Genomic DNA, 12862 nt, shown 5'->3' with positions numbered 1-12862 from the left:
CCATCTCAGGACAATTTGTTCACTTCACTTAGAAATTAGAAATGTGTTTTGGCCAATAAATCTAAATTTATTTTGTAGTAGTCATTTTTCTTAATGGAAGTGTTTTCCAGATGTTGCCTAAGTCTAGTCGTCTGGGCTGTCTTCCAATAAATGAGGAAAGTTTGATTTCATAGGTTGTCACTGTTGATTTTGTCTAACCTTTGGACTAATTGGTTCATCCCAATGTATTTGCACTGATATATAAGACTTCCAGGACATTGGAGAAATTCATCTGTCCTTTCACGGGTAAGTGTCAAAGTTAACTTGCTCTGTGGGATTAAATGTGTTTTCATTTAAGGTGCTTGCTTGAGAAAGATTTATAAGGATAGTAGTTGGAGAGTTTTGAAAAGGATAATATTTATGCAATACACCTGTTGGAAGCCTATAAATTCATATTGAGAGTTAAGGAAAAGTCAGAGTAGTAACTCCACAATGTTTATTAAGTTAAATTTTACTGAAGCTGGTTATTTTGTTTCCCATTGTAGGATTTAAAGGTTACTCTGTAAGTACATGCTATACTTGGAATAGAGTTTTTAAATAAGCCCATTTTCTATTTTGGAGGGTTCTAACATATTAAAGTGCTCAATAATGTGATTGAGGTGACTTGATGACTTGTTCTGCCTAAAAGGAAATGTAGTGATCAAATATTTTCTATAGAATTCCTCATGCTGATTAAAGGTTCAAGAATGGAATGGCTTTATTATTAAACTGCATTTTGAAAGTTACTGAAACATTGGGTATAATGCACACACACATTTATTTGATGGTGAGTTTAAAGAGCATTTTTCTGATACATTTATTTTATTTCCAGTGAGAGTACAGTACTGGAAAACAACCATGGAGTGGAAAATACTACCCATTTGCTTGTTGCTGCTACTTTCTGTTTTTTTGATTCAGCAAGTTTCATCTCAAGGTACCTTAACCATCAAAAATATTTTTATTTAACAACTATTGATGAGCATTCAGTTTTTGATCTTTATGACAAGAAAATGAGTTTCAAAAATTGATATTTGCCTGAGTTTAATATTGAGTATAAACTTAAAGTTATGCAAAACATGTAATATATTTGTAAGTGCTTGGGAATTCTCATCCTTTTCTCCTACATAATGAAATCTTTCAAGAAGTTTTGAGCTTTTTTGTTGCTGTTGTTGTGTTTGCAAAGCTGGGGCTGGAACCAAGGGCCTAACACGCATTATACATGTTAGGCAAGTGCTTTACTACTGAGCTGCATCCCAGCTCAGAGTTTTGGTATAAAACAATTTTTGCAGTCATTATTCCTATAGTGCCCCCAAATGTTTAAAAAATTCAGACCTTTACATGGCAAAACTAAGCTGGAACTCTATAATATCTCCAAAATAACTGTAAAGAACAATATTTAAGTCACATTTTCCCCCTCTATTTTGACAAATTTTTTTCCACCAAGAAAATTATTGTAAGTAACTTAATTTGGCATCTTGTAGACCTAGGTATTATACTATATGAACATTTACAATGTTTAATGTAGCATTTTATTAGTATTAAGCATTCTTTCTTATCAGAATTATTCATCCAAATACGAACTGAAGCATCCACAAATGTCATTTTGTATTATAATATTGAACCATTCATAGTCCTCACCAGAGTCAATCCTAGATGAACAATTTTTGTTATTCATTTTTAGAGAGGGTTAAGATATTTTCAGCTAATCATGTTTGCACAGTTCTCTAGCATAAGCTTTAGGTGGATTAGTGGTAATAGTTCCCAGCTTTAGACTAGCCTCTTCATTCCATTTGATGTACAAAACCCAAGAGAAAAAAAATCAAGACTCAGGATCATTATTGTGAAGTTACATTTCTTCTTTTTTTCTTTTCTTTTCTTTTTTTCTTTTTTCTTTTTGTATTGGAGATTGACTCCAGAGGCACTTAACCACTGAGCCACATCCCCAGCCCTTTTTAGTTATTTTGAGTCAGGGTCATGCTAAGTTGCTTAGGGCCTTGAAAAGTTGCTGAGGCTGGTCTTTAACTTTCGATTCTCCTGCTTCAGCCTCCTGAGTTGCTGGGAATGCTCCATCTCACCCAGCATAAAGTTACCTTTTTTTTTTTTTTTAATTTTTTAGTCTTATTTTTTAGTTGTTGATAGACCTTTATTTTATTTATGTTTATGTGGTGCTGAGAATCAAACCCAGTGCCTCACACATGCCAGGCAAGTGCACTGCCACTGAGCCACAGCCCCAACCCCATGAATTACCTTTTTAAAGTTAACATTACTTTTATTTTCCTTCCTTCCTTCCTTCCTCCCTCCCTCCTTCCTTCCTTCCTTCCTCCCCCCACCTTTTTTTTAACCCAGTGGTGCTCTATCATCAAGAATAATCCCAGACCCTTTTATTTTATTTTTTTCTTTTGAGACAATGTCTCGTTAAATTATTGAGGCTAGCCTCAAACTTGTGGTCTTCTTGTCCCAGCTGTTCCAAGTAGCTGGAATTCCAGGTGTGTGCCACCATGCCTGGCCAAAGCAAACTTTTCTAGTAAAATAACTAAAATTCTCATGAAATCTGAACAGGAGAGATTATTGCTTGCATAGGTATAGGTGTGGAATCACTCAGATAAGATGAAAAAACACAAGCAAACCAGGTCTAGGGATGTACCTTGGTGGTAGAGTGCTTGCCTAGCAAATGCAAGGCCCTGGATTCCAACCTCAGTACTGAAAAAACACAAACACAGAAAAGCAAATATAAGTATTTAACCTGGAGTGATGGCCAGTCTGGTACCCCTAGACCCTACGCTCTCTCATAATGGTGTTCCAAGATGCACATTACCTAGATCACCCTTTCCTTTCTGATATAATTGCTTGTTCACAGAAAGTTGCAATTTCTTTTGAATAAATAAAATTAGAATTAGTGGTTGTAATTAATAGTAATAAAAAATAAGACAGACATATCATCTATGAAAATTAATTTTTTCTGGTAAAGAGAATTGATTTCTTATTTCAGAAATCTGCTAAATGTAAAAGAACAATCTTTTGGTGTTGTTTTGTCTGCTTTTCTTGCCTTCTCAACCTCTTCTCATTCTTTTTTCTTTATATATAATATATGTATTTACATACATACACTATATATGCATTTTTATATATGTGCACATATATATATGTATGCAAAAGTTCTGAGAGTTATCCCACTCTTCATTGTTTATTTGCATATTAAGACTTTAACATTCCTGGATTCTCTTTTGAGATTTTTTCAGTGTGTTGCAACATCTCTCTTTGGATTTAGGACATTGCACCTGCCAATTTCTATTGCAGAGATGGATTCCACTGTTACATTCCTGTGGTTCTCTCTCAGGGAGGCTTTTGAAGTGTTGTTTTCCAAATGGCTTTTAGAAATATTTGAGGATAATTATGCTTTTAATACAGTTTGCCCAGAAAGACTCTGTTCATAACCTTTATATTCATGCCCAGATGCTATTTCAAGGGTTCTCTGTTGTCCCCACTAAAAAAGGAGAACACCTAGCAAAGTGTGTACTGTCCCAACAAGTTTGCTTTAAACTCATCATTGGGAATAAGAGGCAACGTAACTGGGTAGGAGAAGCTTGGGTTTTAGAATCTGGTATGTCAGAGTTCAAGTTCTGGATGGGTTGTTTACTTAGAGTGACCATATAATTTATTATCCAAAGTAGATGTATGAAGACATAATTTGATGTGAATATACTATGTGTACAATCAGTGGCATATTCTAAGGGTTAATCTTCCTACTTCGTCTTTTTCAATGGTGGGTATTGAACCCAGGGCCTTGTGCTTGCTAGGCAANATATATATATATATATATATATATATATATATATATATATATATATATATATAATAACAACTCTTTTAAGGGATAATTAAAAGAGTTCAAGAGATCAGTGTAAATAATTAGTTGGTCTTTGACCTATTAATAGGTAATTGTCCTATAATATACATTGGAACGATTAAGTAGCTGTGTGCCATTGAGCAAGTTATTAAAATTTCTGTTTTGGCATTTTTTATCCAAAAGGGCTACTAAGACTCTCCTGGAAACATTTTCATAAGAATTAGAGACAATGTATTACTCTGTACCTGGCCCAGAGAGGCTCAATAAATGGAAGCTAGTGGTCATCACAGCCACAGCAGCTGTAGTGGCCGCCCCTCCCCCAGAAATACTGTGCTTCACACAAAGCCCTTACTTTGCCTGGTTGTCAAAGGTGTATTTATCTTTTCAGTCTAGTGAAAAATAAAGGGACATGATCAAGGTTCCATGAGATCCACCATTTGTCATCAATCATAGCCATCATTCTCAACATTTTCCAGTTGATAAAATTTTCCCTCGCCCATTGGCTTTATCTTCCATATTAGTTCTCTCCCTTTCTCAAAGTGGTTTGGCCATGTTTACCCTAGTATTGTATGATTTTAGATGTACCAAGCTGTGCAGGGAGATGTGGGGAAGGGTATTCTAGAGATGCCATCTGCAACTGTGATTATAACTGTCAACACTACATGGAGTGCTGCCCTGACTTCAAGAAAGTCTGCACTGTAGGTAAGTCCCGTCTCTGCTGTCGCGTAGCACTGTTCCCTGAGCCTCCCCTGTGCCCCCTTGCAGTGTGGCTTTCCCTCTGTTTCACTTCCTTTGCTTAAGTGCCTTTCCCTTCACTTGCATAAATGTCGTGGTCACTGTACCTAGGGATGGGATGACAGCCTGTGATGACTGGGGAGTGGAGGGACGCCTGGAAATATGTCACTTGCACAAAATTATTTGACTAACTTCCAGTAAAATGCCTTTGTTTTACATAAAGATTTCATACTGTGACTCAGAAGTCATTAAGTAACTAGCAATGTGTGATTTTTAACTGACACAGGGGTAATTGCTTAGTGATGGGGGCTCTCCATAGTTTCGTCAAAGGGGTTCTTGGGCATACAGTAATCTTTTCTACAACCTGACTTTTTCGTATTACGTATTTTTAAATTACCTGAAAAGGACACTCTTAAATTTGAAACACCAGTGTTTAATGATGAGTTTCAGTTAAAACTCAAAGGGTCTGAATTTTAGATTTTGATGGTGTTTCACTTGAACATATTTTGGGCCATTTTGCTATCAACTTCAAAACACTTCAAACTCAATTTATGAAAATTATCATTTTGTAAAAGTCATATTTGCTTTAGAATTTGCATGTGAAGCTGGTGAATATTGTTGTATAGTTTATGTGTTGGGTAAAGAAATGATTTCAGGTAGGCCTTGGTAAGTCTCTGTACCTCCACCCAAGGCTGATTTTGAAATGAGCAGGCTTCTCTTAACATAGTCCACACCATGAGATTAGGCTGAAATCTTTCAATTCCATACCTTGCGTAGTTGCATTATCAATTATTTTTGAGCCTCAACAGTGACTCATTTATATTGAACCAGCTCTTTGGAATATAATCATAAAATTTGAGTGTTCAACTAATTTCAACCTATTACAAAGTAATGGTATTGCGGGGGATGGAAGGAACTCATATGAAAGGTTCCCAGCATTCATATATGTAAATGGCTCAGACAGCCTTAGGGTGTCCCTTAGCAACTTGAAGGACAAGTGACATTTTCCCAAATACCCTTATTTCTTTTTTGACTTAGGTTGTCTTCATTTGGACATCATCCATTGTTTATTAGATGATGTACTTCAAATTCCAAATAAAAGACTTAGAAATGCACCTTTGGAACTCTAGTCAATTATCAGAAGGGAAATGGCTACCAAATGCATAAGTATGCCTTCGTATCATTAATTCATGTGTTTGTTTTGCTCCGGGTAGAGCTTTCCTGTAAAGGTCGCTGCTTCGAGTCCTTTGCGCGAGGGAGGGAGTGTGACTGTGACTCCCAATGTAAGAAGTTTGGCAAGTGCTGTTCCGACTATGAGACTTTCTGTGAAGAAGGTAAGCATCATGGTACCCAGCAATGTTTCTCAGTAGTATAGCCAGATCTGAAGCCCTTAGCTTCACTGATGATGTCTAACCTCAGTGCACCTAAGGTCTTGATTTTATTAATGCATTAGCTGCTTAATAATAATTTTGCTCTACAAAGATGAATTAAAGAAGAAAAATATCTTCCAACAACTGCAGCCCCAGGTATTGCTCCAGGAGCCCAAGAGATCGCTGGTTGAGTAATGGAGAAGACAGAGATTGAGTGTATAAGCTTTTTTCCTTCTGATGTGGTTCAATTTCAAGTTAAATCAACAGTAATCATCTCACTTTGTGATTTCTTGTCTCATCCTAATGGTACTGACTCTACAAAATCGACTGTCCTTTGGGCCTCAGTGTTTGAATACATATTTTGGACAGAATTGACACTTTCAGCTTTTCAACAAATAAATTTATGAACTAGTTTAAGCCACTATGTTTACAGGCAAATCTACTAAGAAGTTGTTAACTGTCAGTTATAGGTAACTTCCCATTCATTCCTAAGGTCCCCTCAGTAGTTTCTATACAATTGCCTGTGAATAATGAAGTCAATAAAAAGAGATAGTTTCTTTTAAAAATCTTCTTCCTTGGTCATAAGTTCTGAAGGAATACTCTGAGTATAATTAAACCCTCCAGATTTTGCAAAAAAAAAAAAAAAAAAAAAAAAAATTTTAAATACACTTACCTAATCGATTACTTTCCATGACTGAATGTTTGCTCTTAAACCATACTTTGTTAAAATGAGGATACCTGAAATTAAAAAATAATAATAATAAATGAACAATAAATAAAAAAGAAAAAGAAAAATGAGGCTATCTGTGGAAGTCATAGTGAAAATAAGCATGTTTATATAATCTTATCATTTTATTTAAACAAGGTTGTACTTCCTGCTTCTTTAGAACAGTGGAGAAACAGTGGAAATTGTTAACCAGCAGAGTTGAGGGATATTTCCTAACTGCTCAGTGTTTTCACTGGAAAGCATTCCAAAAAGAACAGAGACAACACCCATATAATCAAAAATCTCAAAGCTCAGCACTCCTGCAGCTTTCAGAAGGCCCCATGGTGGGAGATACATATTTACTCATTATCCTGATAATGGCTTTGGCTATGAGACAGAAAATACCTAAGAATTTATTTTGGGTGGAGGATGGAGGGAGGGAAGGTGATTAGAGAGTCCTGAAGCCTTGAGAGAACATTTAAATAAGGGCCTTACTTCATGCCACCAAGTGTACAGTACTTGAGGTCTAGGCAGAACTCATGACAAAAACTGATGACAGCAAAGCCAGTCAACTTCAATTACAGAATTCAAGTGGATGTCAGGATCCCCACTGAAAATAAAGGCACCACCTACAGTTTCAGTATTTTGCTTTTAAAAGATGGCAAACTATCCTAAATCTCGCTGTCAAGGTGTTTCAGGGTTTGCTCTAGATACTGCTTATAGGCATCTAGATATCTAGAAATCCTAACAGTTCAAGAACTGAAGGAAGTCATAGCTGTCCAAGTGCTTTTGATGCCATTGAGCTCAAGAAGCTGTTTGGCCAAGATGGCTAACTGGTATGTGGCAGAGCTCTTCCTCTCTGTGGGATACTTGGCATCTTTGGGTGGGAGAAGGAAGATGGAGAGGGAAGTGGTCGGTTCATGGAGCAGTAGAGTTCTGAGATGTTTGGAGGGAGCAGGAGGATGGATCACAGCTCTTCTCTACCAGAGGGCCTCCATTGCTGTTTCCTTGCCTTCCAAAAGTCCCTTTCCTTTTCTTCTGGTTTCTATTGATCAAAAATGTTCCAAGTCTTCACTTTTAGACATGAAAAGGAGAAATGTAGTGTATGTGTATATGTTTGTGGGGGCAGATAAAAGGTTAAGAAGATACACATGGAATCATTAACACTTGTTTATCTTTGGGAAGGAAAAGTATAATGTGGAAGTGCGAAGTTTTCATAATATTCATGTAGAACTTTGACATTAACTTTGACATTCGAAAACATTAACTGGCATCATTTGATTCAAATACATATGAAAACAAGAAAGTATAATTATTATACTCCTCAAGACCATAAATACTCTGCCATCTGCATGCAGTACTATTTTTATAATCATGGAAGGATGGCATAATGGATGAAGCTCATAGAATCATTTTTTTTTTTAAGGTGGGCAAACACCTTCAGAAATCTTGAATAAACATCTCAGTTTGCAGATGAGAAAAGTTCATGAAAGGTTAGCCTATTTGCCCAAGGTCCTAATAGTGCATGCTTAGCACTGGCATATAGGTCTACTGATTCCTGAGACTTTGCTTCTGTTATAACCTACTACAGTTTGAGAATCAATATTTTACAGCAATGCAGCCTCAGAATTAGTTGGTTTGGACTTCTCTGTGTTATGGTCTAGAGCCTTCCTGCACTGGATTTTATCAGCATCTACTCTTGAAGCCAGATGCACCCATGCTTTTTACAGTTAGCATTGCTGATGATCATAAACCAGATGTTAACTGACCTGTCTTGCTTGGCCTCAGTGCACAATCCCACAACACCACCACCTTCAAAGACTGCACCTCCGCCTCCAGGAGCATCTCAAACCATCAAATCAACCTCCAAACGTTCACCCAAATCACCAAAAAAGAAGACTAAGAAAGTTATAGAATCAGAGGAAATAACAGAAGGTAGGAAGAAGACAGAAGGTAACTACAGGAGATTTCCTAGATGAAATAACCTGTAGTGTACCAATATAAAGTATTCTCAGAGGCTAATCTTATGAGTCATGAAAGGCTCATTACACTTTTTGTTTACTTGCTTTAAGTCAGTTTAAACCAAAGTATAAATTACCAGGCATTTATCTACATAGTCTTTTTATATTTACCAAATCCAGTAAGGGTCTAGGTTAAAGTTATAAGAAGGAATAAATCTTGCTGTAAAAAAATGGGGGAAAAAAAGGAACCCATGATTTTCTTTGCAGAGCAATTAACTCCTAAGAAACTTTGGCATATGTGGGAAAGTTGAAAGTCATATTGGTAGTGAGTGGATAAACCCAGGGCATCTTGCTTTCAACAGATGAATTAAAAAGCAGTTGATCATATAATAAAGGCAGAACACAAGCATGTAGATCAGTTATCAGCAGTTCTTACTGTATTTGAACTGGCAACTTTTGTTTTGTTTTGTTTTAAATCATAGTTGGTGTGATCAAACTTTTTATTTTATAGAACATTCTGTTTCTGAAAACCAAGAGTCCTCTTCCTCCTCTTCCTCTTCCTCTTCAACTATTCGGAAAATCAAGTCTTCCAAAAATTCAGCTGCTAATAAAGAATTACAGAAGAAACCCAAAGGTTTGAGCATTGATAAAGATCACAGACTATATCAATGCCATATTAACAATAATTTTTAAGAAGTAATGCGTGTTAGTAGAATGAAGATATTTTCATTATGTGGGGGTGGGGGTACAAAACTTCATAAAAATAATTTTAGAAAGTACCAAATGAATACTTCCTACAGGAAATTAGTGCAAAGCAGCTAAGAAGCCACGCTTGAAAGCAAAAGCTAAGAAGATGCTGTAGCAGTGACTGTGGAACCACAGGATGGCACCAGAGATGACATGTTGTACTGAGATTCCTGTCTACCGATAGTTTTGCTTTCTTTCCCTTCCTCCTCTTTGTGTTTTTGTGTGTCCTCCCCCAGCTTTATCTTATTTAAAAAACATTTTTATACTGTTTTAAGTGTTTTACCAGTAATCAAGAGCCCTCTTCCTCCTTTTATAAACCTCTTCAGAAAAGCAACATATTGTCCACATTTTACACATACTCTTCATTTTCCTAATAAATTATATCTGGATGATTTTTCCTAGAGAATGTGCTAAAGAATAGGCTCTTATCTCCTGAAAAGAGATTGCCTCTGTTCTTCTCTTTGTTATTTCCTGAAATTCTAAAATATGTTCTTTCTCTAGGAAATACTGAATTTTTAAACTCTTATTTCCTAGGTGGTTGTGAAGCATCCTCTCTAGCCAAATAGCCAGATATTTAGTCTTTGAGTCATTCCAAGAATAGAGATGCACAGAGTAGAAATGCAATACATATCTGTTAAATGGAATTCATCTCAGTGAAGTGCCCTTTGGCTTTGCAGTTCTCCTGTTGGGTAGCTGCTTTGGGAACTCCTTTTTGCTGCTCTGGCATCCTAATCTCCTCTTTTGGGACTGTCAAGTTTAGCTGAGCAGGGGAAAGAGAGCACTAATAGCTCTATGTATGGGAACAGGGCTCAGCAGGAACCTATGGGAAGAATGAGGCCCATTCCCAGAGGCGAGTGCAGAGGCCTCTGAGTTAATGGGTGTAGTGACACAAGTTATTGGAACTAGTTTCCTAGGGGGAAAGGGCAGCACTGTGTAATGAGGAATAAGGGTAGGGGTGGGGAAAGTGAAGAGAAAGAACATTAATGTAAAAAGATGAATTAGTATTATTGATCATTTTGGTGACTTCAGAATGGCTTCAATCTATTCATTTTCTTTCCCTAAAGTAATATTTTGAGCTGGTTATAGTGGCACGAGCCTATAATCCCAGTGACTGGGGGTGTTGAGGCAGTGAGATCACAAGTTTGAGCCTAGTTTCAGCAATTTAGCAAGACCCTGTCTCAAAATTTTTAAAAAAGGACTGGGAATGTAGCCACATACAAAAAGAAAAGCAGAAGAGAGGTTGAATATTACCATTTTATAATAAATTATAAAAGTTAGCAATATGTCCAGAAACACACAACTAGTCAGTGATAAGGATCTTTATGTCACTACTGAAGGGGAAAAGAAAAAAAAAAAAAACTTAAAAAATAACAAGATGTATGTTTTTTCCTTAGTAAACGATGACAAGAAAAAACCACCTAAAAAGGAACCACCAGTTGTGGATGAAGCTGGAAGTGGCCTGGACAGTGGCGATCCCAAGCTCACCCCAACTCCTGACACTCCTACCACTCAAAACAATAAAGTTACCACATCTCCCAAGACTCCAACAATAAAGCCAGAAAGTCTTAAACCCAGTCCTCCGCCTAACTCTGATACATCCCAAAAGACATCTTCCACAGCCAATAAAGAGACAACAGTTGAAACTAAAGAGACTACTGTAACAAACCAACAGACTTCCACTAGTGAGAAACAGAAGACTACTTCAGCTAAGGAGATTCGAAGTGCAGAGAAAACATCTGCTAAAGATTTGGCACCCACACCCGAAGTTCCTGCTAAACCTACACCAAAAGCTGAAACTACAACCCCCAAGGAACCTGCACCCACCACACCCAAAGAGCCTGTACCCACCACACCCAAAGAGCCTGCACCCACCACCCCCAAGAAGCCTGCTCCTACTACTCCTAAGACACCAGCTCCAGCTACCACCATGGAGCTTCCCACTACCCCCAAGACTCCTGCTGAAGCAACTCCTGAGTTTTCTGCAGGACCCACACCAAAAGCTCCTGACAACAGTGCCAAGGAGCCCACTGTACCAACAACCAAGACTCCTGAAGTGACAACCGCTGCTGTACCTAAGATTACAACAAAAGAGACAGCAACCACAGCAGAAGAAAAAACAACTGAATCCGAAATAGCAAGGACCACCATGCAAGTAACACCCACCACTCAGGATTCATCATTCAAAACTACTACTCTTAAAACAACACCAACTGAAGAGAGTAGGAACGAACCTGAAGAATCCCCTGGACCAGAAGACACAGCTACTGATTCTAAAGCAACAACTCCTAAACCCCAGAAGCCAACCAAAGCACCCAAGAAGCCCACCTCTACAAAAAAGCCACCCAAAGCACCCAAAAAACCCACTCCTACCAAAAAGCCAAGCTCTCCGAAAGGGAAAACACCAAAAACTACACCAACTCCCCCCAAGACGACAATACCACCTATCTCTCCAAAAGCCATGCTCCAAACCACCACCAGCCCTAAGCAAACTCCAGACTCAGAAACAGTTGAAGTTAATCCAAATAATGAAGATGCAGAAGGTGACGGAGGAGAAAAACCACACATGATTCCCAGGCCTCCTGTGCTAACTCCTATAGTTATCCCAGGCACTGATCACATAGTGAGAGGACCCAGTCAAGGCATCAGCTCCCACTCCCTGCTTTTAGGTAATAGAATTACTTTCATTTTAAAAACTGGTAATGTTAATTTATATCTATCTGAACTAGAATGCCCTAATTTAGTATTACTCTGAGATACACATACTATCTAGAGCCCCAAACTTTTTACAGCTTCCCTATAGGTAAGCAGACGAAAAATCCAAGTAAACTTATCCAGTCTTTAGAAAGTCAAGTAATAACCTATGGTTAGGAATTTAGCACATCCTCCTAAAAGTACATAGAATGTCAAAAAAAATTGAGGGCTGGGGATATAGCTCAGTTGATAGAGGGCTTGCCTCCCATACACAAGATCCTGGGTTCAATCCCCAGTACCACACACACACACACACACACACACACACCAAAAAAAAAAAATCGAGTCTATAAAGAAAGTACAATGCAAAGCAAAAATTCTTACTTCCTTTTCCAAAACAACCCAAATAGCAATGACTGAAAACATCAGTTCAAACATCCAATAAATGCCTAATTTATATGAAGACCAAGATAAACTTGGGCTGGGGTTGTGGCTCAGTGGTAGAGCGCTTACCTAGCATGTATGAAGCACTGAGTTCGATTCTCAGCACCACATACAGATAAAATAAAGGTCCATGGACAACTAAAAAATATTTGGGAAAAACAAAGCAAAACAAAAACCTGGCCCAGCCTGGTACAGTGGTGCATACCTGTTATACCAGCCGAGAAAAGCTAAGGCAGTAGGGTTGCAAGTTGAAGGTTAGCCTTAGCAATTTTTTGAGACCCTCAGCAACTTAGCAAGACCCTGTTCAAAATTAAAAAAAAAAAAAAAAAAAAAAAAAAAAAAA

The 12862-nt window shown here is 37.6% G+C and overlaps 1 protein-coding gene across 4 annotated transcripts in view; it reads left to right on the top strand.

Moving 5' to 3' along the window:
• The first annotated feature begins 260 nt into the window (after positions 1-260).
• Prg4 (proteoglycan 4) overlaps positions 261-12862 on the top strand; it is a 16639-nt gene continuing 4037 nt past the window's right edge. Inside the window, exons 1-7 of one of the 4 annotated variants that reach the window (XM_015491690.2) lie at positions 261-285; positions 851-952; positions 4445-4567; positions 5815-5934; positions 8465-8611; positions 9149-9271; positions 10779-12050. In XM_015491690.2, the coding sequence (XP_015347176.1) occupies positions 877-952; positions 4445-4567; positions 5815-5934; positions 8465-8611; positions 9149-9271; positions 10779-12050 (1861 nt within the window). In that variant the 5' untranslated portion in view covers positions 261-285; positions 851-876. Of the gene's footprint in view, positions 286-850; positions 953-4444; positions 4568-5814; positions 5935-8464; positions 8612-9148; positions 9272-10778; positions 12051-12862 lie in introns of those variants that run through there. The other 3 variants (XM_015491692.2, XM_048809825.1, XM_048809826.1) reach the window with 3 other exon arrangements.

Source organism: Marmota marmota, unplaced genomic scaffold (genome assembly GCF_001458135.2).
Source record: "Marmota marmota marmota unplaced genomic scaffold, marMar, whole genome shotgun sequence".
In the NCBI taxonomy this organism is placed as follows: domain Eukaryota; kingdom Metazoa; phylum Chordata; class Mammalia; order Rodentia; family Sciuridae; genus Marmota; species Marmota marmota.
The sequence above is the reverse complement of the archived record's forward strand: the minus strand, read 5'-3'. Positions and strand labels throughout refer to the sequence as shown.